The sequence below is a fragment of the Protomyctophum parallelum genome (assembly GCF_964188405.1).
Source record: "Protomyctophum parallelum genome assembly, chromosome: 11".
Classification (NCBI taxonomy): domain Eukaryota; kingdom Metazoa; phylum Chordata; class Actinopteri; order Myctophiformes; family Myctophidae; genus Protomyctophum; species Protomyctophum parallelum.
This window is the reverse complement of record NC_139707.1, coordinates 30,149,622-30,176,728: the sequence shown is the minus strand read 5'-3', so window position 1 is coordinate 30,176,728 and position 27,107 is coordinate 30,149,622. Positions and strand designations below refer to the sequence as shown.

At 41.7% G+C, this 27,107-nt stretch overlaps 1 protein-coding gene across 1 annotated transcript; it reads left to right on the top strand.

Annotated features, from left to right (window-relative positions):
• Positions 1-2,278: 2,278 nt before the first annotated feature.
• LOC310866782 (pyridoxal kinase-like) lies at positions 2,279-25,357 on the top strand. The gene is made up of 11 exons (XM_083776524.1): positions 2,279-2,549; positions 3,922-3,976; positions 9,050-9,154; positions 12,022-12,105; positions 12,869-12,903; positions 15,182-15,267; positions 16,259-16,304; positions 16,486-16,597; positions 17,243-17,379; positions 20,301-20,367; positions 23,225-25,357. Exons 1-11 carry the CDS (start codon positions 2,466-2,468, stop codon positions 23,335-23,337), a joined length of 924 nt encoding a protein of 307 aa, XP_083632650.1. The 5' UTR covers positions 2,279-2,465; the 3' UTR covers positions 23,338-25,357.
• The last annotated feature ends 1,750 nt before the right edge of the window (positions 25,358-27,107 follow it).

The following is a 27,107-nucleotide window of genomic DNA, read 5'->3' as shown; positions in this document are numbered from 1 at the left end:
ATGGGAAATGGTGCAGATCCGTGTGTTGATCACATGACTATGGACGTATAAATGGAGATAGGCTATACTTTATCCATATGTCACTCAATTCGGTATATATACCGAATTGAGTGTTGGCATTGAGTGTTGGCATCCAGGGAGTGAGTGTGTGTGTTTGTGTGCACACAGTTTGGCATGGATCGGGCCAACGGTGCCGTGCCGGAGATTAGTGGTAACGGACACACACACACACACACACACACACACACACACACACACACACACACACACACACACACACACACACACACACACACACACACACACACACACACACACACACACACACACACACACACACACACACACACACACACACACACACACACACACACACACACACACACACACACACACACACACACACACACACACACACACACACACACACACACACACACACACACACACACACACACACACACACACACACACACACACACACACACACACACACACACACACACACACACACACACACACACACACACACACACACACACACACACACACACACACACACACACACACACACACACACACACACACACACACACACACACACACACACACACACACACACACACACACACACACACACACACACACACACACACACAGCAACTTGAGGTGTCCGTGTAGCTGCCTGAAACGTCTGCAAGCAGTCTTTAGGAAACCGGTTAGATCCCATCTCCAGAAGGGACGTTGGCATTGTGATTGGCTAGTTGGGTGTCAGGAAATTGCTGACGAGTGTTTAGCAGTATTTAGACATTTTTGAATTGTAACTGCATTTTGTCCTGTAATTGTAATGATATTCTGCTAACAAAAACAGCATATGTGTTTTCAGCCCAAGGACTCCTTATTAATTCTTGCTGTAGAATAGATAAAAACTTTTTCGTAGATTTCATAGCTTCATACTAGACTTGTTTGACACCACTGTCAAAATACCGGTACTCTAGCTACACCAAACCTCTTACCTCTGTGCCAAAAACATCAAGCCTACAAGCCACTGTGAGCTTGTAGATCTACTATTTTTGTCTCCACCAGCCGAAGGCATGGGGAGAGTGTTTTGCACTCCGTCTCCGTCCATCCGTCTGTGTACAGCTAATAATCTCCGGCACCGTTGGCCTGGTTGATGCAAAACTTTGCACTTTGAACTTTGCACACACTCCCTCCCTGGATGCCTCCTTCTTCTTTCGTGTATCATCGTCATATGTCCAGCTCAGTGTCAGAAAGCCACGCCATTGTCTCTGGTCCCACGTGGCCTTTTATATAGTGCCACCATAGAGATTCTATATATCTCTATCTCTTAGGTGCCACTATGAGGTACACTTCCTAGAGGCCAAGGAAAAACCTTTGACCTGCATTTTTCACATCTGACTTTTGTAAAACACATTTTTTATATTACTCCCCAAGATTCTGTCCAGAAATCCCGCAAATCGGTACACAGTATCTCTATAGTCATGTGATCAAGACGGATCTGTCTGATATTTCATATTCCATCATAATTGTCTAATTAACATTGGCTTCTAAAGTCTGCATGATTAGCCCGTTTTCAACAAAAAGCCACAAATCATGAACGCAGCGTGCAATTTATGTCTACTTTATTTATTGTTCATGCACTTTCCTACTAGGCTGAGGAATACGTCCCACCCTTTTCACATTGGCCTGCTATTGTGCCACCAACAGGTGGTGTTTGCAGAACACATTTATGGAAGAAAATCCCTCAAATCATGAATTTGCACATCCAATTGCCATCAAAGGCGTAAGAAGGAATGGCCCTTTTCACATTGGCCTATTATTGTGCCTGCACAATAACCTGACCTGCTGACCAGGCCTGGTGGAGACCTGTGCTCGGAGGAGCACTTTTTCTAGTTGGATAATGATCCCTCAGAAAAGGGATATGCTATAGGGTTCATGTGGTTCATGTAAAAAAAAAGAAAATAAAAAAATCCCAACACACAAATAATTGTAAAAAATAAGCAAAATCTACAAGGTGACTAGCCTAGTAACTAGTAAAAGTACTGAAAATTGTAAAAGTATAAGTGCTGTAATAATAATATGAATAATAATAAAAAACTAAGTACAGTAGTTCGATTACTTTATTAAACTGCTTGTAGGTCATTTAGCCTTTAAGCCGGTTGCTCGGCAACCAACCAACCAATCAATCACACCGTGGGTGCCCCCCTGGGCTATGGGACTTCAGTTGCTTTGTGGAAATGTCAGTGCGCTGAGTGCGGCTGCTTCTCTCTCTCGACTTCTCCTCCTCCGTCCGTCCTATATATAATAACAAGTTCCAGCGTACCTGCTGCCAGCGCCGCGTTACTGTCGCTTTGTTCTTATTGCGTGATTGCCATTTTAAACGTATTTAAGCCGTGACAACAAAATCTGTGTGACCAGTGAGTCCTGCTTTTATATTGGTCGATATGGAGGAGTGCCGTGTGTTGTCCATTCAGAGTCATGTTGTCAGGGGATACGTGGGGAACAAGTCTGCAACATTCCCACTGCAGGTAAGAAGAGGTCAGAGAGAGTGATAGGAAAAAATAATGAATGGCTGTGGTTCTCAACATGAGGTCCGAGGATGTTGTACTAGCCTACTCTGTAAGTCTTCCAGTGACCCCATAACAGTCGAGTTACATACAATATTGCAATTGTATGTAACTCGACTGTTATGGGGTCACTGGAAGAAAACAAAGTTTGAAAACCACTGCATTTGAATAAATGTCATGAGAGTGAATAGAGCTTATTTCAAGACTCATCATGTAGTAGCCCTGAAACATGACTGTCATGTGAACCATGGCTAATCATGTAGATGACAGATGATGGTAAAGTGGCTTGAACTCGCTTCCCCAAATGACACATTGATTGAGACACGTTTGTAACCGTTTTACCAGTGTTCTGCAATAAATAAATACATGCATTATACGTTCTCATTGATTCAGCAAACTTGAAAGTGAATGAATTTGGCCTAATCTACTGTCACAATAGCTGGTTCATGTGATTCCCACAGACAGCAGAGAATAGCAGAGGCCACCTGCCATCATTTATTTACTCAAACAAAATGTGACAAACATGTAGCCTAAAACAACACTAGACAAACACAGACTGCATTGATGAGTGCAGCAGTGTCTTGTTTTAACACCTGTCTGCAGTGGTGGGAAGTAACTAAGTACATTTACAAGTGTACAATTTTGAGGTATTTGTACTTTACTTGAGTATTTTCAATTTCCAATACTTCTACTCCACTATACATGTCAGATCCAAATACTACTGCATTTATTTTAAAACTTTAGTTACTAGTTACTTTGTAGATTTTTATTATTATTACAAAGCCTAGACTACATTAAACCACTTCAGCCCCATCTATTTTCAAAATATTTGTATACATTTGAAAACTTGAAATTAGATATTCCACAAAATGAATACTTTTGGTACTTTAACTACATATGTTGACGCCAGTACTTTTGTACTTTTACTCAAGTACATTTAGAATTCCGGACTTTTACTTGTAACAGAGTGTTTCTACATTGCAGTATTGATACTTTTACTAAACCCATTCAGGGCGGGAACCCCTTTTGGTGTATTAAGCATTATGTTATACTTTACAAGTTTGTAGATCTGCTATTTTTTTAAATATCTTGAAAATGTGGGGGGGGGGGCCCTGGAACAACATATTTTCAGATGTGGGACCCAAGCCAAATACAGATAATTCTGGGGGTCCTTGACATGAAAAGGTTTGAGCGCCACTGACATAGAAACAAAACCTTTTTCAGAATAAAATAAGAATCGGCCTCAGGTCTAAATGGGTTAAGTAAAAACAGGTGTGTACCTTTTCCACCACTGCTGTCCATTCTTTGTTGACCCCCTGGTGTTTCCGTGCAGGTGCTGGGTTTTGAAGTGGACTCCATCAACTCGGTGCAGTTCTCCAATCACACAGGTTTGCTCCTGACGAAAAATGTTCGGTGACTAAATGTTTTTCACTGACACAAACTGAACAAAAAGTATGCTATGATGACTAAAACTAAGAATAAATATGTTGACAATTTTGCCAACAAATAAAAACCAGACTAAAATGGAGAAGAAGACTAGCGGAGAAGAGATCCTGTAGAACTAAAAGACAAGTCTGAAGTAATTTTCTGTGCTCGAGTGTTGCGCTCTGAAAATAGCAGATCTACAACCGTCCACGACACGTTGTGAGCTTGTAGATCGGCTATTTTCATCATGCAACCAAGTGTAAAATCAGGCATTACAACGCCATCAAGGCCTGTCAAAATAAGTATTTGTCGACAAAATCAACTGTACTGTGTAAAATGATTGTGACACTATACTACGACTTTAGCTTTAGACCCCACTTAAAAACCAATGTGCTAGCTGAAATCTAAAATGACACTGATTCCTTGATTGAATGGGTAAAATAGAACAAATAAACATACTACATACATACGTACATGCAGATATTGTACAGATATTATACACTGCGTACACAGCGTACAAATGGACCATTACGGGTCCATTTGTACACCCTCAGAGTTGGTTCCTGGACCCTACGTGGAGGAACAGTGTCTTTTACATTTTAAATTAACCACTGTGAAGCACTTCAGTGGTTTTTACTAGGCTGTCCAAGTGGAATTGGTGGTGGTGTTCAATCTCTCACCCATCTCGAACCACTCGACCCTATTGTTTTACTGCCTACTCGATGAGCTACTTTCATGTGTTGTTATTAAAGTGGTGGCTAATACCATAATCCATTAAATCTGGGAAAGAAGCACCTGTGTCATTTTACATAATTTTGCATCACAATTTTAACCACTGTAACCATATTTTATACTTACTATATTTCAACAATGAGCTTGTAGGTCTGCTATTTTTGAAAAGTCAAGTTTGAGCACCACTGATATAGACAAAGCACAAAATAATATGTTTTGTTAGCATTTAGAAGACATTATTTCGTAGAATCAGCCTCAGATCTTAATGGGTGTGGATCATTGCAATAAAGCGAATTTTATCCAAATTTGACATAATCACAATTAGTGTAGCGTGTGGTCTTGTTGTGCAACACACATACTGTACATACATCCCTTTCCACCTCACAACCTCTTGCATAGCTCATCTTTAAACTGGGGGTGCCTCCCCTCTCTCCCTCCCTCCCTCCGTGGCGAATCTCTTCCCACATGTGCCCCACTTTCTCCCAGAGAAGAATCCCCTCTTTGTGCTGCCGTATTCTGGTTCTGCCATGGCTTAAATGACAAATTCTTCCTGCCTGCCACACGTGCAAGGATCAGATGACCCTCCTCGTAACATGGTTAGATAGTGCATGATGTCACACACAGTAGTGTAGGGGAGTGTGGACTTTTGGAAAACTGTAGTTACTACTAGTTACATTGTAGATTTTGATTGTTATATTACAAAACATGCATTAATCACTTGAAAATAGCAGATCTACAAACTCACAATGCATTGCATCAAAATACCAGTACCAGTACTTTTTCCACCACTGACACCTTGCATGTCCAAAACCAAAATGGGAAAAAGAGAACCTGTGGATCCAGTGGATCCAATGTAGGTATTATTTTGTCACACAAGCTCTTGACTTGTCATTGGTTCAATATTTACTGTATAAAACACTTAGACACTTTCAAAGCATTCTGCAAGATCTGCAAGCTCAATGTGTCACATCGCAAGTTCACAACACATAGTGAGCTTTTAAAGCAAAAACTAATATAAAACATAGAGATAAGGTTTCTGCCTGACAGCAACAATATTAGATTCATGCTTTATTTTACTCTAAATAGAATGGCCATGCTGTAGAATGGAGGAGGGGGATCCACAAGGCCATGCATGCACTTTGTGCCTTAACTAGTTAACTAACAGCACAAGTTCAATGAGCCACAGACAGACTGGTGGGTGTTCTAGTAGTATAGCCTAAAGTACTGCAGATGACTGATTCCCAACCTGTTTTCGCTTTTTATATATACTTTATTGAGAATTATTCAGGGGTTTACAATGTATACATATTTTACATTGAAGTACAAAAATATATCAAGGCATTTCAATACAAAGGTTTTTTGTGCCATGGTGTCAGTTTATTTTTTTCTTTTATTTTTTGAGTCAACAGTTCTTTGTCTTTTCAGTTCAGTTTGTATTTGTTTAAATACCACCTCTCCTGAGACGGCCTCCTGGTGAATCACCATGGCACTTCTGGTGTTCCATATTTTGTTAACTACAGTGCAAACAATAGTCCAGTAAAATTTGTGCTACATGGCAGAATTTTTTTCAATAAAAACTCCATACATGACTGCATTATATGTGACATTAATATTAAAACCAATTTGTGACATTTTACCCCACACCTCTCTAGACCTCTGGCAGTCTACTAGCAGGTGCTCTATAGTCTCATCTGCATTACAATTTTGGATCGGGCATTTAACAGTTTTAACAAAGCAGCTCCATTTTACCACCGCCCTTACTGCTAGTCTCCTCACAGAGACCAGCCACATCACATCCCTCTTTTTTTCAGAGATATTTTTACTACTCAAATTCTTTATACATACCCGCTTTTGATTATCATCAAGATTCTTGTAGGGGAAAATGCCACCATACAGGTCATCACATATTTTACCATAAATACATTTACTTGACATTTCAGTCCACTCAATATTTAGATGTCCCCATACATCACTTTAAAATAAGGCACTGAGCTTTTTTTTGATTGATTGAAATCTTTATTAACAGTTTGTAGAATTTACAGTACATTTTAAGCACAAACTCAATACAAAGACTGTCAACTGTGAGTGGACGACCCAATTAAGCATTACACTTGTTTACAACAGGGTCCACATTGTTCAATTCATCAAAACATTTAAGGACATACAAACATTTAGAGACATACAAATAGACATTTCTCTGTAGGTAAAGAACAGAACAGGAATTCATCATATGGGAAGCAAAAAAGGGAAAAGATACAATATACAGTGAGGGAAAATGGGGTGGGGGGGTGGGGGGGATTCAGATTTTACAGAGGCCAGTTTCGAATTGCAGCCGTCTGTAGGTGCCCTTTGAGAGCGGTTTTGAAGGAGTCAAGGGATTCACATGTCTTAATGACTGTTGGTAGGGCGTTCCACATTTTGGTGGCATAGGAGCGAAAAGAATTTAGTCCCTTGTTTGTGCCGAATCTGGGTTGTACATGGTTTGTTGCACTCCCTCTGGTGTTGTGGGTGTGGACTTCGTTTACATTAAGGAAGTATTTAGCTTCTTAACCTGTCAACCTGTTTTCCATTTCCAGGCCTCCCCCCCAAGTATGTATCGTGGAATTCTGTATTATTCCAACTGGAGGAGACAGAAATTGTGAAAATAGCCAGTCTACATGCTTCTATTTTCAGAATTTTTCACAGTATTTATCTGTGGGAACTGAGTCAAACTAAATGTAATGCCTCAACTCCTCCAATTCCAAATGCTTCAAATGTGATCATTTTGGGGGGTCGTGGCCTGAAAAGGTTGAAAACCACTAAGGTTGTACACACGCTGGGCTCCTTCTAAACAAAAGCAAAGTTAATTAGAGGGGTTTACTGATGCTTACCTAATGTTTCTTTTTCTTTTCTTTTTTTTGTTTCTTATCTTATTCTGGACTTTCTCATTAGCTGCTCTCTCTTGCAGACCCTGCCTGAACCCCACTTGTCTCTCTGCTCTTGGGCACCAGGTCAAAGAGGCCTCTCTCGCTCCCTCCTCCCTCCCAAGAAACTGGTGACTGGGCCTGCCTGGGTTGTAAATTCACTCCTTGCTTCTTTCTCGTTTATTTTCTGTCCCCCACTTAACCTGAAGTAAACCCTCCTGGCTTTTATTGACTGACACAGTAGACTGGATACAGGCGGGAGACACACACACACACACACACACACACACACACACACACACACACACACACACACACACACACACACACACACGCACATAAACACACACGTACAATTGAATTTGTGGTCCATACCGGTGCACAGAGTTCTCGCTGAACCCAGAATGTGACCCTGTGTCAGTATGAGAAGGCCTCCCGTAGTGAAGTCTGAACAGAACACTGATGGGAACATAGAGTGGGTGATGTTGTTACTGGAGCAGAAAGAGGGTGAAGTCACACATTTCTGATGAAACCATGCTGTTGAGACTGATGATTTGGGCTAGTTGGGGGATTATATCACACAGATTAGTTTCCTTTTTGGCACTTTCTGCTTTATTGAAGATGTATAGTGTAGACTAGAGAGACGGGAAACCGAGGATAGACACTGACAGAATCCGATCCCCATCAAACCCGACCCCATGTGGACACATGGGGTCGGGTTTGATGACGGTCGGATAGACAGACTTTTAGCAGGCGGAAAATTCAGTTTCAGCTTCACCCAGCTGATGGCTGCTCAGTGCACTGCTCAGATGGCCATGTTGAGAACATGGGGGGGCACCAGTTAGAGGCTAAGGGTCTTGCTCAGGGACACTTTGACACACATAGACTGGGCACATGGGGTGACCTTCTGATTCCCAGGTGGCCTCTACTCACTCAGCTACTACCACCCTGGAGGAGCATAATGGTCTGGTGTATGCTCCAACTGAAGGCTGAAGCCACCAGGCACACACCCCACAACAGTTGTAATCCCACTCCCATATATGCAGCAGTACTGTACAGTACACAGTATGTCTGAAGAGGTTCATCTAGTAAGAGACAGCCTATGCTGGTGACTTTGTATCAAGTGCAAACACATAATCACACAGACTTGAACTTACTCAAAACTTGAACTTACTCTTTGTCATGGTGTAGCTCTACATGAAACATGTGCCGTTTAGTGAATGATAATAAGCTTACCTGAGATTGTTGACATAAAAATGCCCTACTACAGGCCAGTGATGTTAATTCTGTCGTTTACTTTACTTGGATGGAACAACGGCTCCAAAACGTGTCCGTAAGTTTCATGGCCTAAAATGTGATTTGTCCTCACTTTGAATCTTCTCTTCTGTGTGTTTTATTTAGGTTATGCCCACTGGAAGGGTCAAGTGCTGACGGCGGAGGAGCTGAACGTGTTGTACGAGGGCATAAAACTCAATAACGTCAACCACTATGACTATGTACTGACAGGTGAGGTGAACTATATATCCACTTAAAGGAGTAGTTCAGGTGTAGGAAATATGCACCCAGTACAACTTTTAAAAAGTCTTGGTCAAAGACTTAGACCAGGGGTATTCAACTGGCTGAGCCAAATCCGGCCTGCGGATCGCCCCAGGTATGTAAGTTACAGGTATGGTGTGTGCGATATGAAGTGTGACATTACCATAATTACAGTAATGGTTAATCATATTCTATCATATTCAAGAGCTTTTGGAGAGAAATGAGCCAGACAAATTTCTGTGCAATAACTGCAAACATGCTTTCTTGTTTAGAACCTACTGTAGTTCGAGTAAAAAAAAAGCTTTCTTTGATGATGATTTTTAGGATGATTTTTAGGATAGATGTAGACCTATTTGACAGTGCAGAAACATAATTGCCTTCCTTGATGTATTAATGAGCATCAACGACCATCACCACTATGATGGCATATGATTAAAGCTCACATTTCATATCAGCTCCCCTAAAAAAAGGGGAAAAAAAGAAAATCGATTTAATTTTTTTATTAAATCGATATATATCGTTGGGATTAATATTGATATACGATACATCGTTACATGCCTAATTCTAACTCCCTTTTCTGTTGAATTTCTTGACCTCCCAACTACAAATGTTCTGCTTTGCGCGCACACTGTGTGTAGAATGACAATCATTCTAGAGTTGTGGCCCCCGGCCTAATCTAGTTGAATACCCCTGACTTAAGCCCTAACAACACCATAGGGTCAAGATGGTTTTAGCGTTGTCCCTGCGGTGTGATATGTCTTGTTGCACGTTGACCCACGTTGTCGAGACGGTTTTAGCGTTAAACGTTTGGACCCAATGAGTTGCATGGTGACCCTTTGGTGTGGTTAGGGCTTTAGACTGCACCTGCTGTTGGACATTTAATTAAATTCTGTGCTCAAGGGCATGGCAGTGGAAAATTGAGGTTCAATGTTCAAGATGCACATGCACAAACAGGCTTTTAGATTGGTTATTTTCACACATTTTGGGTCCTGGGCGGAGACATAAAATGTCTCTGTTGAGTTAACTTTCTTTTTTGTTCTGTTACTGTACATACATCATCATTATCATCATTCGAGTGCCCTTGGGATCTGCAACACAAGCTGCTTCCAGTACCACATTTTTATTTTGTAACATGGTTAGGCAGTGGGTGAGCCTGAGACTTAGGAATAGAAGGCTAATATTTTACCAACTATAGTGTCAAGTTAAAGCCAGTCACCTTCATGAAATAAAGTTAATTGATGCAACATTTGATAATCGTACAACATGAATACATTTATAAATTATTTTCCGAGGTGCAAGAAAGCTTGTTCAATCTCTCTCTCTCTCTCTCTCTCTCTCTCTCTCATTCATTCATATTAGTCTGCTGTGTGTGCTCTGTTTCAGTGCCTGCACCGCACATCTTTACTTTAGCAATAATATTTTCACAGCCATGAGTTACAAAAGCGGCACCTTCATACTAAAGCCACCGTTGCATTGAAAATGCCTGCAAGGAAAACTGAATAACACAGCATCTGCTTATTTGCTGTGTGGGTTGAGATGAGATAGAAAGCTTTCTTTTTCCTACCAAGTCAGTTAACCCTGAGGCATCATGTTCAGTTGTTGCGCTTTAACTTTTGAATTGCCTCTGTAGTTAAACTGAGCAAAATGTGTCATTATAAGGCCATAAGCCTATAACCTGAGACTGGTTTTGTAGACCCCCTCCGTTTTTCCATTGGCCCCACAAACCTGTTATAACCTCTTCTAACCAATCTACTACAAGCTTTATATAGATCTGCTATTTTCACTGAATGTTCAGCAATTGTGACATGCCCAGAAGCATATGGATGCTGGTGGTTCATGTGGTTTAAGTTGAAGCGTGTACCGAAATGCAAAGGACTTATTTCTAACTTCTAACTTCCATCTTTTAATAACCAATCCAGGAACGCATCTGTGTCAATTTAGATCATCACACTTTTTCCAAACATCTTGAAAGTTTGTACAAATCTTTGACTATGCAGACTCCTGTATGGCGTCACCACCAAGGTCCTCAAAAAACTACAATATGTTCAAAACTCTGCCGCCCGCCTACTCACCAGAACCAGATCCAGGGACCACATCACACCAATCCTCCGCGAACTCCACTGGCTCCCAGTCAAGTCCAGAATTGAATTCAAAATACTCACCATCACCTACAAAACCCTCAACAACCAGGCCCCCCTCTACCTCTCTGAACTCATCAACCGCCATGTCCCCTCCCGCTCCCTCAGGTCAAGCACTGCCAACCAACTGGAAACCCACAGATCCAACAAACGGACATGGGGAGACAGCCTTCGCAGTGGCTGCCCCTTCTCTTTGGAACTCACTCCCAACCCACATCAGAGCTGCCCCCACCTTCGAAATGTTCAAAAGCACACTCAAAACCCACCTTTTCAAACTGGCTTTCCCTACATAACCCCCCCCCCCCCACACACACACACACACACCCTTCTTGTTTGCCCCTCTTTTGATTTTTATTCCTAGTTTTTAACCTTTTAAACCTTTTAATTTGTTTTCTAATAAATATGTCTGTATTTCTTTCTGTAAAGCGACTTTGGGTACCTAGAAAAGCGCTATATAAATCGTATATATTATTATTTCTCATTATAAATCTTTGCTTCTGGGGTCCCTCCCTGGCACATAATATTTTGAGATGGGGATTCATCCCCAAATACATAATTTTGGAGGTCCTTGACATGAAAAGGTGTGAGCACCACTGGTGTAGCAACGTACGTTTTTCAGAAAACTATTAGGATAGGATAGCATTTGTAGAATCGGCCTCATGTCTTAAATGTTCACTTAAAACTGTCTTCTCCCCAAAGGATACAGCAGAGATGTGTCCTTCTTGGAGACGGTGGTGGACATAGTTCAGGAGCTGAAGACGGCCAACCCCAGCTTAGTGTATGGTGAGTGTTAAAACGATCACTCAGTCCAGATGTACAGCAACACTGTACAATCAAGTGTTCATTTAAAGGGATATTTCACTTTCAAACATGTTTGGGGACATTTTAACGTCTACTCTAGGCTTTTGTGAGCACTGTTTTTAAGTTGCTCGAGTCTGTAATACTCAGTATTTAGATATTGATATTTTAAAAAGAAGAAAACAGAAAGGACAATATCAGTCATCAGATATGGGTATTTTTGATGAATCTAACATAGTTGAAACTTGAAACTGAGTTTTAAGTACACAGTGGGTTTCTATAGGAAGGGGGCAAATATCTAAATACTGAATGAAGTAACTTAAAAAACTGTCTGGGGTAAAACACAAAAGCCTGAGTGGACGTTAACACCCCGGTTTTCTATGCGTTTCAAATCCCAACGGTCCGGTGCGTTTAGCGCATGTTTTTATTGATTACTTTCAATCGCCTTTCTACACACCCGGACAATAGATCAAGCAGCCCCGATTCATCCCACAACACTCCGGTCACGTGATAAAAAAGGAAAAAAAGCCTCTCCCCCTCCCTTCCTGAAAACAGGACGGGAGGGGCGCAATGTGTAGAATAGTCTCTGTAACCGTAATTCGGTGTATAGTATGTATATATGTATATTTTTTGTGTTCATTTTTATATCTGCCTGTCAAACATGTTTGAAAGTGAAGTAATGTCCAAATAAACCTGTGAATACAGTTTACATACAGATCTCCTCTCTCTTGTCATGTCTTCTCCTCAGTTTGTGATCCTGTTATGGGAGATCACGGTGCCATGGTGAGTGTTCTACTGGCATTTATCTGTTTACGGGTGAAAAAATTAATCAAACTAAATGTATTTAATCGATTCCATAACAAAGCATTAAAGCCATATACTCTGTAACATTCATTTCAGTAGTCTTATTGTCTGCACCAGGCCGAAGGCATGGGGGGAGAGTATGTTTTGCACTCCGTCCGTGTGTGTGTGTGTGTGTGTGTGTGAGAGTGTGTTGTGTGTGTGTGTCCGTCAGTCCGTCTGTTACCAGCTAATCTCCGGCACCGTTAACCCGGTCGATGCCAAATTTTGCGAATTTTGCCGAATTTTCCAGAACAGCCTGTTATAGCGCCACCAGGGAGCCGACTTTTTGCTGTTACTCCTCCAGATTCTGTCCAAAAATCCCGCAAATCGTTACACAGTAGCTCTATAGTCATGTGTTCAAGACTGATCTAACCGATATTTCATATTCCATCCTAATTGGCTAACATTGGCTTTCAAAGTTTGCAGTATTGGCCCGTTTTGAACAAAAAGCTTCAAATCATGAACCCAGCGTGCAATTTACGTGAAATCTTTCACAGACTTTCAGACTACTAGGCTGAGGAATATATCCCACCCTTTTCACATTGGCCTGTTATAGTGCCACCAACAGGTGGATTTTTGCAAAACACATTTTTGGAACAAAATGCCTCAAATCATCCAATTGTCATCCAATGCGTAATAACACATTACATTGGCGTATTATAGCGCCACCAGGAGGCCACAACCTGACCTGGCCTGGTGGAGACCTGTGCCCCGAGGGGCACTTTATCTAGTTTTTTGTGACATCTACTGGTACCTCTGTGACATTACAGTGTTTGTCAAAAAAAATTACTGCTGCAGGGTCCTCCATCACGTAGAGGATATTAGTATTGTCCCTCTCAGATTTTTTTCTGCAATGTTCTGCCCCATATTTGCATATTGGGCCCTGGTTGGTTATAGCCTGGTTCCAGACGAATCTGGTTGGCTCGTCACCATTTCGGCCGTAAAGTCCTCCCACAATTGAGAGGTGCTAGACTTAATCTGCCTGGGGAAATATGCATAGAGACACACAGGGACTACACATTTCATGCCCCGAAATGAGACAGTGGGGCCGTTTATTATTAATGAGCTTTGAGCGTGAGCTGTAATTTCACGCTAAGCTGGTAAACCTTCTTCTTCTTCTTCTTCTTCTCACTTTTTAGCGAGTGATTCAATTTGCATTGTGATGATGAAACTTTAATTTTTGTTTGACTAACAATAAGCGTGCTTGTAAGATCAAAGTGTTTTGTTTATTCTTCAATAATAATGGATATTATTTATAACACACTTTACATTCGTTAGAATCTCAAATGCTACAATGAGCAAATTTTTTTAATAAAAACAAAACAAACATCACACCATTAAAAACATCTAAGAAACGGGAACACAACATTTAAAACATAAGGGCATAGCTATAAAAATGCTTTGTTTAAAAGGAAAGGCTTTAGTCCTCTCTTGATTCTTTTGTGTGAAATGAGTCAACCAACTGTGGTGCTCTCAGGTGGGTGGGGGGGGGGAGTGCGTTCCACAGTTCGGGGGAATGTAAGGGTTTATGCAAAAAGTCCGAAGTCTGAAATGTTGGTTTCTCTGTATCCTCAATACAAGTGTGGCATTGGCAGCTACGAGTGTGCGTCTAGGCCATACAAAAAATTAATTCAGTATCTTTCCCGTTGGCTGGCACCTCACAAGGACTGGTGTGCTGTGCACCCTTTTGCTTATAGTTTATGCAAAAAGTACCATAAACCCTACTACCTATACACTCTACGTGTGTGTGTGTGTGTGTGTGTGTGTGTGTGTGTGTGTGTGTGTGTGTGTGTGTGTACTGTACAGTGTTAACTTTTACTGCATATTTTGGCGGGCCTTTATAGCGTCGTAATGACTGATTTTACATTTGGTGGCATGCTGAAAATAGCTACATGTTGTGAGTGTACAGATCTGCTATTTTCAGAGCGCAACACTCGAGCGCAACCAAACATAATAGTTCTACTGGGTCTCTTCTCCACTAGTCCCTCCCCAACATTTTAGTCTAGCTTTTATTTGTTTACGAAATTGTCAAGATATTTAGTCTTAGTTTTAGTCATCATAGCTTAGTTTTTATTTAGTTTTCGTTAGTGAAAAAAGATAGTCCACGAAAATAATTCATCATAGTTTTAGTTGACAAAATTAGCATGTGTACTGTACTGTACTGTACTGGATGGTTAATAATTGTCATTATTTCAAACCGCTCCATTTGTTGTTCCAGTACGTGCCAGAGAACCTGCTCCCGGTGTACAGGGACAAAGTGGTGCCGACGGCGGACATCCTCACCCCAAACCAGTTTGAGGCAGAGTGAGTGAGTGCTGCGGCAGCAGCCAGGCTGCAGCCATATTAAAGGAGTAGAGTAGTTCACCCACAAAATGACTTTTTTCTATTGATTACTCACCCCATGGAGCAGGGGTTCCCAACCTTTCTATTACCATGTACCAGCTGATAGTTCATAAAATGTTCGCAGACCGGCATGTGGGGAAGTGGTGTGTGCGGTGAGGTGCATGTGGGGAGGGGGTGTGTGCGGTGAGGTGCATGTGGGGAGGGGGTGTGTGCGGTGAGGTGTGTGCATGTGGGGAGGGGGTGTGTGCGGTGAGGTGCATGTGGGGAGGGGGTGTGTGCGGTGAGGTGCATGTGGGGAGGGGGTGTGTGCGGTGAGGTGCATGTGGGGAGGGGGTGTGTGCGGTGAGGTGCATGTGGGGAGGGGGTGTGTGCGGTGAGGTGCATGTGGGGAGGGGGTGTGTGCGGTGAGGTGCGTCGTCGCGTCTCGCATCATCTTAGCAAAACACATCAACATGGATAGTATGACTATAGTGGCACATGTGCCGCGTAACGGCACAGGCCCACGTACCAGTGGTTGCGAACCTTTGCCATGGAGGGTCCCAGGTAAACATCTAATTTCTCTTTTGGGTCTTGAGCTAAAAGGTTTGGGAACCACTGCTATACAGTATAATGACCAGAAAGTACCACCGGGGGTCTGTACTTTTTTCCCTCTCTACATCAAGGGCCATGTCTTGCTTTAGAAACCTCATACGTCCAAAATGGTTACTTCTCAGGATTCAAATAGCAAAATAGAAAAAAGTAGCAGATCTGCTGCATCTGCTTCTGCTACTTCTGCCCGACGATATGGATATTGCCCAGCCCTACCCTATACACTTGACATGACCACCTCATCATTTGAATGGGTTCTTTGTAGAATGACACATGCATGAATCATGATGGTTGTGACAGAAACGTTTCTTCTGTGTCATTTTGTGTCAACGTCATGTGTAACCTCTCTAATTGTCTCTTGTAGACTGTTAACTGGGAGGAAAATCAGCACGGAGAAAGATGCTATTGAGGTGGGTGTCATAAATCACTGGTTCTCAGACATTTTAGGACCTTCAGTGTAACTTTGATTGATTGATTGAATCAATCAGCCAGAATATCTCGCCACTCTTTTATGGGCCAAGATCCATCGGATGAGAAACCATCTGTCATTGTGGCTGTAAAAAAAAGTCTAGTTGTAATTCTGTTTCCCAGGTGATGGACTTGCTGCATGCGATGGGACCAGAGACGGTGGTACTTACAAGCACAGACCTGCCCTCTAAAAGTGGGGACCAGTTCCTGGTGGCCCTTGGGAGCCAAAGGATAGGTATAATCACACCCGTGTGAACTGAGCGGTGCAACTAAACTTGTATTGTGGTAGTTTCTGTACTGTGTTCTGAACTGTGTAGTGTGTACTGTACTCAGAGTACTGTACTCCTGTACTGTTCTTTACTGTGCTATTGTAATAGTTAGATGTTAACAAACTGCACACAAAAACAGATCCGCCTTACCCTTTTACTTTCAGAAACCTCTTTTCTCCACATTCTAACTGTGTTTTTTCTGTAAATGAATGTCCTGCTTGATCATACTACAGCGTCACACAAAAGCTACAAAAGTAGACTTAGATGTTAGGGAGGGGCTAGTGGAAACTAAGCGAACTTTGCTTCATTTGGATTATTCCAGTTGGAGTGAAGATACTGAGGCGATGGGTCGCTTCGTCCGCACCGCCCCGGTAACATTGCACCCGGTCGCGCCACGTTGCATATTTGCCTTGACTTTGTATGTAATCGCGCCACTCGAACATAACAAAGGTTTGGCCAAACTAACTAGGGCGTCAAGTAGGGCGTTCATTTATGAAGAAAACACAAATAAAAATATGGAGATAAGCGGTTTCTGCCCAACAGCAACAATATAATAATAGTATTGTTGACTTTGACCCCACACTGTGATGTTTGCTCCCTGCCCTGTACAGTGAGAGCGGACGGGACCAACGGCAGGCAGAAGATACGGATGGAGATGCCCAAAGTAGATGCTGTGTTTGTGGGGACGGGAGACCTCTTTGCTGCCCTGCTGCTGGCCTGGACTCACCACCATCCCAATGACCTGAAGGTGAACAGTACAATACATGCAATCTGGGAACCCATTCGGTAAAAATGTTTGGGTTTTTTGCCCCTGGGGCCAGCACCTCCTTTTTTGTGTAGAAACAGAAACTTCCTTATGCTGCATTCACATGGAATCAGGCAAGCGGTAGATGGCAAACGGCAAAACCTGCTGGACAGCACGGAATGTTAAAAACATTAAATATTTTCACATTGATGCCGTCTGCCGTTACCGTCGCCGGTTCTGGCTGCCTGTCAACTAACATGACTTCCGGTTTGCCGTTTACCGCTTGCCTGATCGCAGGTGAATGCAGAATTAAGTGTACTTCCTCTGGGGTGCTTCTGTGTATGCATGTGTGTGTGTGTGTGTGTGTGTGTGTGTGTGTGTGTGTGTTCGTGCATGCGTGCCTGCATGCGTGCGTGCTTCTGTGTTTAATCCTACTAACACTACATGTTTAGGGCCATGGTGCTTGAGAGATTACAGTACGTGTGGCATGACGTACACAACACAACACAACATAACATAAGGCAGGGGTACTCAACTGGCGGACCGCGGTCCGCGATCGGACCGCGGACCACCTCTTTGTGGACCACCCACCCATTATTTTAAGTTAATAATATAAATAACATCAGATGGTACATTTCTCATGTGAAATTGCTGCAAAGGCCCCCAAAATGTCCCCCAAGGGCCCCCAAAATTCTGGCGTGCGCTATGCGCGCAGTGTGGCCTGCCAGGGGCGTATAACTCCCGGCCTGATTTGGAGTTCCACTCCGGGCCTGCACTCTGCACCCCATTATTGGTTGGGTGGAAGGCGATCTGATTTGTATAAGCTCGGCTTGACCATACTAAACGGGCATAGAGCCCCGCTCTCCGATGGATGCCGCGCATGGGACCGGACCTCGGTCTTATTCAAAAAAATATTTGTGGACCTTCATCATTTCTAGTTGAGGACCCCTGACATAAGGTGTATTATGGGTTAATGTAACCGTTAATAAAACAAATCGTTTGTAAGAAATAATTCATAATTGCGACCGAAGGTCGCAATTATGAATTATTGTGCATTTCCTGTCAGTGTGTTGTTTGGTTGGTTGGTCACCATAGGCATAGCCTGGGCACCATTCCATTTCGTGTTTATGAACCGGTCGGGAGCGGATGATATCGCTACGTATTGTTTTGTAGTCCTCAATCTTCCGGAACTTCCTTTTCCCTCAAACCGATTTTTCTCAATAAAAGCTACAGGCTACGAGAGCTTTTATTGTTATTCTTCCGGTTTGAGGGAAAAGGAAGTTCTGTTTGATTGTTCCTGCCTGATGACTACAAAACAATACTACAACATGACGTAACGATATAATCCGTTCCAGACACGGCACTTTTGGAACAGACACCAGGCTTTGTCATCAATATTAAGGCCATGTATGGAGATCCCTGATGTCATCAATATTGGCCAGCAACTCTACATCTGACCTCAAACCCTTAGATCTCCATATATGGAGCTGACCTGTTCTGACATTCCATATGTTGATCCTTATTCCTTCCCCATCCATCCTTCCTCTTCGATGTCTCCCTTTTGACTGATACCTGTCCATTTAAACTCTAGACGGGCCTGCTGCCCCAAAGTTATTACGGCAGCCGGCGAAACAGGCCCGAAAATGAAGGCCCTTATCAAACCCTGTACAAGACACTGCCCCCGCTGCCACCCTTAGATCTCCATATATGGAGCTGACCTGTTCTGACATTCCATATGTTGATCTGACCTCATCAAACGCTGTATACTCTAGACACGCTCCATATATGGCCAGTACAGAATTAATTCCATATGTTGATCTGACGCCCCATTCCAAAGCGCCAGCGCTCGCCCAGGAGTCTGCTGTCACCCAGGCGACCTGTCACCCAATCGACCTCGCCCTAAAGGACGAGGTCGCTTCTTGCCCTCAACCCATTACTGGTTTAATAAAATAGTTGATTCATAATGGGTCACTATTTTGGACATAAGCGGAAATCTGAACAAAAAAGTAAAAACCTTTTGCAAGTTAGTAATAGCTTGTAGATGTGCTATTTTAACTATATGTTTAGGGTTAATCCATTTGTTGATTAAAGGACCACTTCACCACTTTTCAACCTATCTTCATATAATAGGTCCTCACTAATAATCATGAAAGAAATGGTGCAATTCTTTTATACTCGGTCTGTGTCTCATAGGAGGGCTGTGGGCAGTTCAGAAACGGTCTTCCAGTGACATGATCGATGGGGAATACAAGCTAATAGAAACTGCAGGCTTTCTAGTCCTGAAAAGTTGCAATGCGGAAATGGAAGCCATCGTTCTCACGATAATGAAAATCTAAACATTTTTGTAAAAAAACTTGTTTAAAAAAAAATCTGCCTAATGATGATGTCACTGGAAGACGGTTTCTAACCTGCCCACAGCCCTCCTATGAGACACAGACAGAGTAGAAAAAAATCGTGCCATTTTTTCATGATTATTAGTGAGGACCTATTATATGAAGATAGGTTGAAAAGTGGTATTTATTTTCTGCTTGTATTTGAAAATGCTCAAGAGTTGCACAACACAACGCAACACAATCCATAATGTGAGAGGAAAGAAGGCACTGGAGCAACTCGGACAGTTTAAGCCCTTTTTTAATTCAGTGTGCATCCTGTGAATTAAAAAGGGCTTAAACTGTCTGAGTTGCTCCAGTGCCTTCCTTCCTCTTGCTACCTGTCCTGCCTCTGAGATGCACCAGATTAGCCTACTACCACAGGCTTGAGACGCGGTGGAACTCCCTTCTACTTAAACTATTCATAATGTGTCCTTATGTTTGCTATGGGAAAGATCTACAAGCTCAAAGCGTGTCGTTTCTTTTGGTACTTTTGTGTGACGCTGTGGTATGTAGAGCGTTTGTTAACTGTTTATTTCTCCCTCTCTTTCTTAGGCTGCCTGTGAAAAGACGTTGTCTTCGTTGCACCATGTCATCAAGAGGACCATGACCTATGCACACGGTATTATACTAGTGTTACTAACTGTGTCAATTATGACATTGGTGTCCTACTCTTGGTTGTTGATGATAGAGCAAGGGTTCCCAAACCTTTCAGGTCGCAACCCCCATTAATAATCATAATCCTTATAAGCACTTGGAATTGTAGGAATTACATTTAGTTTGACTCTGTTCCACAGATAAATATTGTGAAAATAGCCACACTAAAAGTTTTCAGTTTTATTTATTAACATATAAAGGGCTGGATTTTGAAGGTCCGTTTTACAATGGGGTAATACATAAATTGCCCTCACTCTGCGCACAATCATATTATGAAAGGCATATCGGCCCGTGTTGAACGCACACACATATGGTATACGGCGTTCCTGAATATTTTAGCATTGTGGGAGTGTCCATATGTTAATTATTTTCGCTTTGCGCAATTTGCTATTAAGCCCCTTGACCTAAAAACACTCAGCGCATAACGATTAGACGTGGGTCTGACCACCTCATAAATGCAAAAAGCACTGTTTGATTTTACACTTGAGCGGCTCTGAACTCTGCTGGAGTGTTGCCATGTCTGTTTATTATAAGCGGCTTCTTTTTCTGTAAAGTTGCTTGTATAAATATTGGTAGTACTAGTTGTGGTTGCTTTTCTTGTTTCTAAAGTGGTTATTTGGGCTTTTCTCCTAATGTTGTTTAAACCAGTAATCCTCACACAGCACATTCCCATGTCAAGGATCCCCAGATGAATGCATTTGCCCAACTAAGGACGGCTAATCCAAAAATTAAATAAAAAAATTCCAAGATTACTTTTGAAAATAGCAGATCTACCAGCTCACAATGCATCACATTCATTCATTAAAACTATGTACTCTGACTGCAGGGGGATATATAATGATCATTATAACAATGTGCAAGAACATATTTAAAAAGAAGGAAGAACTTTTTATTTGTGGATAATCAAAATATGTTTTTTTATTTTAATGTGGTGTCATTAAAATTAATCTGGATATGGCAGACTCACTATTTAGAAAATAAAAACATGGCACTTCATTTAAAATATACAGACCCCTGTTATTTGCACTTACTCCCATCACATTAGAGGGCGAAGCACTAGAGGAGGTGGAGAGTTTTACCTATCTAGGCAGTATCGTGGACAAAGTGGGCAGGACAAAGTCGGCGGGACAGACGCTGACGTGAAAGTTAGGATGGGAAAGGCAAGAGCAGCTTTCCACCAGCTGAAAAATGTCTGGGGATCCTCAGATCTTCCCAAAACAACTAAGATCAGGATCTTTAACTCCATGGTAAAGCCTGTTCTGCTGTACGGAGCAGAAACTTGGAGAACAACTGTTAATACCATGAAGAAAATCCAGACTTTCATAAACACCTGCCTGAGAAGAATCCTCCGAATCCACTGGCCTAATACAATCAGCAACCTGGAACTGTGGCAGCAATCAGGCCAACACCCTGTGGAAAAAGACATACTACAAAGACGATGGCGATGGATTGGCCACACCCTTCGCAAGCCTGCAGCTAGTATCACAAGATATGCCCTGTTCTGGAACCCACAAGGGAAAAGGAAAAGGGGCAGACCAAGAAACACCTGGCGGCGTGACCTAGACGCAGATGTGAAGAGATCTGGCCATACATGGGGACAGCTGGAGAGAATGGCCCTGGACCGAGATGCCTGGAGAGCTCATGTTCGTGGCCTATGCCCAAGGTTGGGTGATAGGCATAAGTAAGTAAGTAAGTTATATGCGCTTCTTTTGGGATTATTTTTATAGACCTATTTACTTGTTTCTATGAGACATGGCAACAGCGCTCTTTTTGCGTCTTTTTTTTGTAAAATGATGAGATTAGAAACGGCCATAATTCTTTCATTTCTCAACCTTTAAAAAAAATAAAAACATCTCCATAATCCTTGGGAAGTTTGCTTTCATACGCTGTATCACACCCAATTCAAGTCTTCTTCAATAAAATGCTACGAGCGAAGACCATATACCATCGGGGCCACAGGCACAGCATTAAGCAGCACCCATTCAACTCATTCCTTCATCGTGACTTGAATGAAATAAAATATAATAAACGTTATTTTACTGGTGTTTTTCAATAGAAACAAATTATTTTGAGGCATAAAGGTGACAGCATGCAGTGCAATAGGAATAATTAACCCAAATGTGACAAAGTCATGTCATGTCTTCTATGGTGCCAGCATGAAGAAATGTAATACCACGATCCCCAAAGTGCGCATTCCGTATGTGACATCAGCTGACTGGTAAAGAGAATAGTGCGTCTCAAACACTCCTTAAACACTCCCATGACTAATTCAAGGCCGTTTTGCGCAATCCACGGGGTGTCGAAAGCGCTTCTTAACATGCCCAAAATTGCAATATGACATTCTACACGCCCCCAGCTCTAAAAACTGTAATATGATATGTAATATTATTGGAACTGGATAATCGACCTGAAAGAGTTCAAAACAGAATAAGACATATATTAACCATTTTTCTGTGCAAGCCTAGAGATGCCTAGATGCTTACAAAGAACCCTGTTTTGTAGAATCAAATATATTAAAAAGTATATTTTAAAAGAAATACCAGTAATACATTCAAGAGATGTGTGTATACAAACATACATCTGCAGATTCTGCACATAAGAGATGCATGCATGCACGCACACACACACACACACACTCTCTCTCTCTCTCACACACACACACACACACACACACTCACACAACTCCTTGCAGTGCGAGGCGTTGTGAACTTGTGATGCATTTGGAGCTTGTATTTCGGCTCTTTTCACAATGTTTGCCTTAATTGTCTTATGTAGTGCTCTATCTCTCTCTCTCTCTCTCTCTCTCTCTCTCTCTCTCTCAGAGATGGCTGGTCCCAGGAAGAGACCCAGCCCCGCCCAACTGGAATTGAGGATGGTCCAGAGCAAAGCCGACATTGAGAATCCTGCTATCGTCTTGGAAGCTACAGTTATATAAGAAACCTGTTTGTTTGTTTTTTTGACACAGAGGACGATGATGACAATAGTCTTGTAATAATAATAATAATGCAAATTCACGTCACATCCGTGTGTGAAACGGCTCAGACGGCCGACGATGGGACTGACACAGACACAGTTGGTTTTATTTTTATAATTGCGTCATGGACTGCTGCGTGTCTCTCTGCCTTATAGACACTTTTAGGGAGCGGTACCACATTTTCATAAGAGGTCAGTAGGTTTTACCATACTTATATCCCACAGGGTAACAGGAAGATGGGCAGTCTGGACCCTAAGGAAGAGTGGGCACCTCCATGTAAAATTGGATATTCTTCCCAGAATGTAAAAAAACTAAACAAAAGAATTGCCAATTTTAGATCAAGGTGCCCACTTGTCCTTAGTGCCCAGTCATCTTACACCCCCCCGCCCCCCCCCCCCCCCCCCCCCCTCACACATACACACACACGCACACACACACACGCACGCACGCGCACACACACACACACACACACACACACACACTTGCTCCAATCACTGCCATCTCCGTGTCTGTGGTATAACCTGGGTCGACGTTTGCCCTTAGTAATTAATGGGCATATGTTGTATGTTTAGGTATAAAGGTAGTTTAGCGGTCTATGTGTGCGTGAATCTTCTTCCACACAATGACCAATTGATGAAGAAGGGGGGTTCCAAATGAACAATAAGAAGCACCGTCAATACAGAACAACAGTATACAATTTACACATATTTGTACACTCAGCGTTATGGAGGTCCTTGAAATGAACAAGTTTGATTACCACTGTACTAAACAACTTAATTCCCAGAGTGGGGAAAAGTGATGACCACATGACTAGGCTGCTACCGGTTATTTGTCTCGATTCTTAGTCACCACTGTAGTCTGTACATTACGCACAACATGGGTGCAAAAAGCATGATATCATTAATTAGTTTTAGAATTTGCACAGTGTGCAACAACTCCGGAAGTTTGAAAACCTTCTGGGAGAACTCTCTCTAATAACTGCATCATATCAGTTGTATAAGATTCATAATGTTGTGTTATAATGCGTTTTAATTATCTGATTGTGCATGTAAGCATTATTGTATGCCTATATTGCACTTATGATGCCTCACAAATAATGCACTTCAAATACGGTTTTGCCACCTTTCACATATAAATGGGAGGAAAATGAGTCGAGGCCTCTCTATGAGCTACCATTCTTAGTACCTAATTCTAATCTGTGTACCCTAATTCAGTTAAATTTCACTTCGTCTCAGACAAGAAATGTAATTAGTTATTTTACATAACATTTAATTGTTTTACAATCTTTTTTTATGAGTTGATTTCTGTCTCCTTTTAAATTATGCAATGACCTTAACAATGTATGCGAGTTAGATCAATGTCTAAAGCATCTCAAATTGAGATGTGGCTATTTGCACAGATGATCACATAATTATAGTTACTAATGCTAATGTCCTCATTTCACTTTCCATCAGGGTCATTTCTCAATCCCCTAGGACGGTCAAGGGTTACCAAACTTTTCAGGCCAAAATAATCAGATTTCGCATTGTGAGGTGTTTATAGGCTATTTTCAAAATGTTTGCCTCTTTCTTAGATCTGTCTGATTTGACAATTTGACATATTGAAACATTTTAACAAATATCTTGTATGGGGTATAAATATTTTCAGATGGGGGTTCGCGGACAAATAGCCTATGCTACACATTATTTTGGGGGGTGGGGGGTTTGGCATAAAAGGTTTTGAGAACTTCTGTCCTAGGTGTCAGTGTAGGAAACCTTGCTGTCAAATGGCAGGGTTTTGTAAGATGAACAGTGCAAGTGAATGTCTTTTTTTTTTAATTATCAATGTCAATAGAGGTGTCGCAGTCCCGTCCCCTTTCATGACGACAAGAGGCCCGTAAGAGAATTTCGCATAGACGTTTCAAAAAGTATTTATTTAAAGACCTTTTAAACCCCGGACAAAGTCAACTCGGATGGTGACAAATCATGACAATAAACAAAAATGTTGGGGCCGAACAATTTCTTCTAATTATTTGTTTGACCCCAATTTTTTTGTTTATTGTCATGATTTGTCACCATCCAAGTTGGCTTTGTCCGAGACTTTAAATGTCTTTACATAAATACTTTGTGAAAAATCTATGGGAAAAATGAATTGAAAATGCTCTTCCAGGCCGCTCTTCGGGAGCGGGACTGCAACACTCTATCCTCACAAACTGTTGGAGAGAAGTGCCATACCTGAAGCTGCTGTTCTGATAGATTAATGTTTGAAGAAGAGTAATAATTAAAGATTAATCTTTTCATTAAACGGTCTCATTTCTGTGCACAAGTATTACAGCTGACAGTGTCTGCAGTGCTCCCCAGGAGAGAGGAGCTGAATCTTTCTCTAGGGCAGTCTTAAAGAGAGCCCGCCTGGGAAGCAGAAGGTCCCAGGTTCGATTCCCAGCCCCTGCGATGTGTTCACTAATCCACAATAAGGATAGCTCACATTAATTCACCCAGAGAATGAGTCATGCTTGTATGGTGCAAGACAGCCTTACCTGTGAGGTGTTCAAATTGTTTTTGATTAGGCGTGCAACAGTTATTTTTTTTAATCAATTATTTAATAACAATATTGATCGCTATTTAGGGCGTATCATAAATGAAAATCTTGAATAAAAAAAGAAGAAACTTGCATGTTGATCAACGCTTGTGCACAGAATTATAATATTATAGAAATATGATATCAATATTAATCAGTATATCTTTTTTAATATATAAGAACTGCATTTCTCTTGATTAAAAAAGTAATAATTTGATCACTATGAGAATAGTTAGGCCTACAACCCCATTTCTTTATATATGGAAACAAAGCAGAATTGGCTGTACATGCATCTTATTTGTAACTCAATGGTCGCACTGCAGGTCAAAATACAATGCTGAATTAATTGTATTTATTTATTTCACCCTTGAAGTTGAAATGCTCTTTGAACTATGCCTTCAATCTGAATGCAGTTTGACAAACTCACCAGCAGATGTCTAAAGTGGTTTGTAGAATGTTTGAAGATAATGGGCATTTGGCAATTAGAGTGACCAGAGATTTGTGTTGTGTATATTATTACTGTTATATCCTCTCAATTCATTTATGGACACTTGTCCTTGTTAAGTCTACATTCAATAGCCTATTAAAATAATAAATGTTTGCCTGGGTGGGTCCCACATGCACACTTGCCTCTGGAAGTTGATTAGCCTTTTAGATAGTTCATAAAGTTTCCTTTCCTTTTTAATTGATTGATTGATTGAAAAGAATTGATTGAGTTCCATATATGGACATGCCTCGTGACATCAAGTTTGGAGATCCCTGATGTCATCAATCCAGCAACTCTACATCTGATCTCAAACTTCAAACCCTTAGATCTCCATATATGGAACTGACCTGTTCTGACATTCCATGTTGATCCTTCCCCATCCATCCTTCCTCTTTGATGTATCCCTTTTGACTGATGCCTGTCGATTTAAACTCCAGACGGGCCTGGCCCAAAGTTATTAGTGCAGCTGCGCCCGGCAGCCGGTGAAAACTAGAGTTCTCAACAAGCCTTGCACTACCTGCAGGGCCCTCATCAAACCCTGTACACTCAAGACACTGTCCAGGCTGCCACCCGTAATATGGAGCTGACCTGTTCTGACATTCCATATGTTGATCTGACCACATCAAACCTTAGATCTAGAATAATTGCGATCTCATCAAAACCTGGATATCCATACATGGTGATGGTT

Coding starts and splice junctions, on each gene's coding strand:
- LOC310866782 (XM_083776524.1), top strand. CDS start 2,466: ATGGAGGAGTGCCGTGTGTTGTCCATTCAGAGTCATGTTGTCAGGGGA. Junction 12,904..15,181: donor TGGGAGATCACGGTGCCATG/GTGAGTGTTCTA, acceptor TTGTTGTTCCAG/TACGTGCCAGAGAACCTGCT. Junction 15,268..16,258: donor CCAAACCAGTTTGAGGCAGA/GTGAGTGAGTGC, acceptor TGTCTCTTGTAG/ACTGTTAACTGGGAGGAAAA.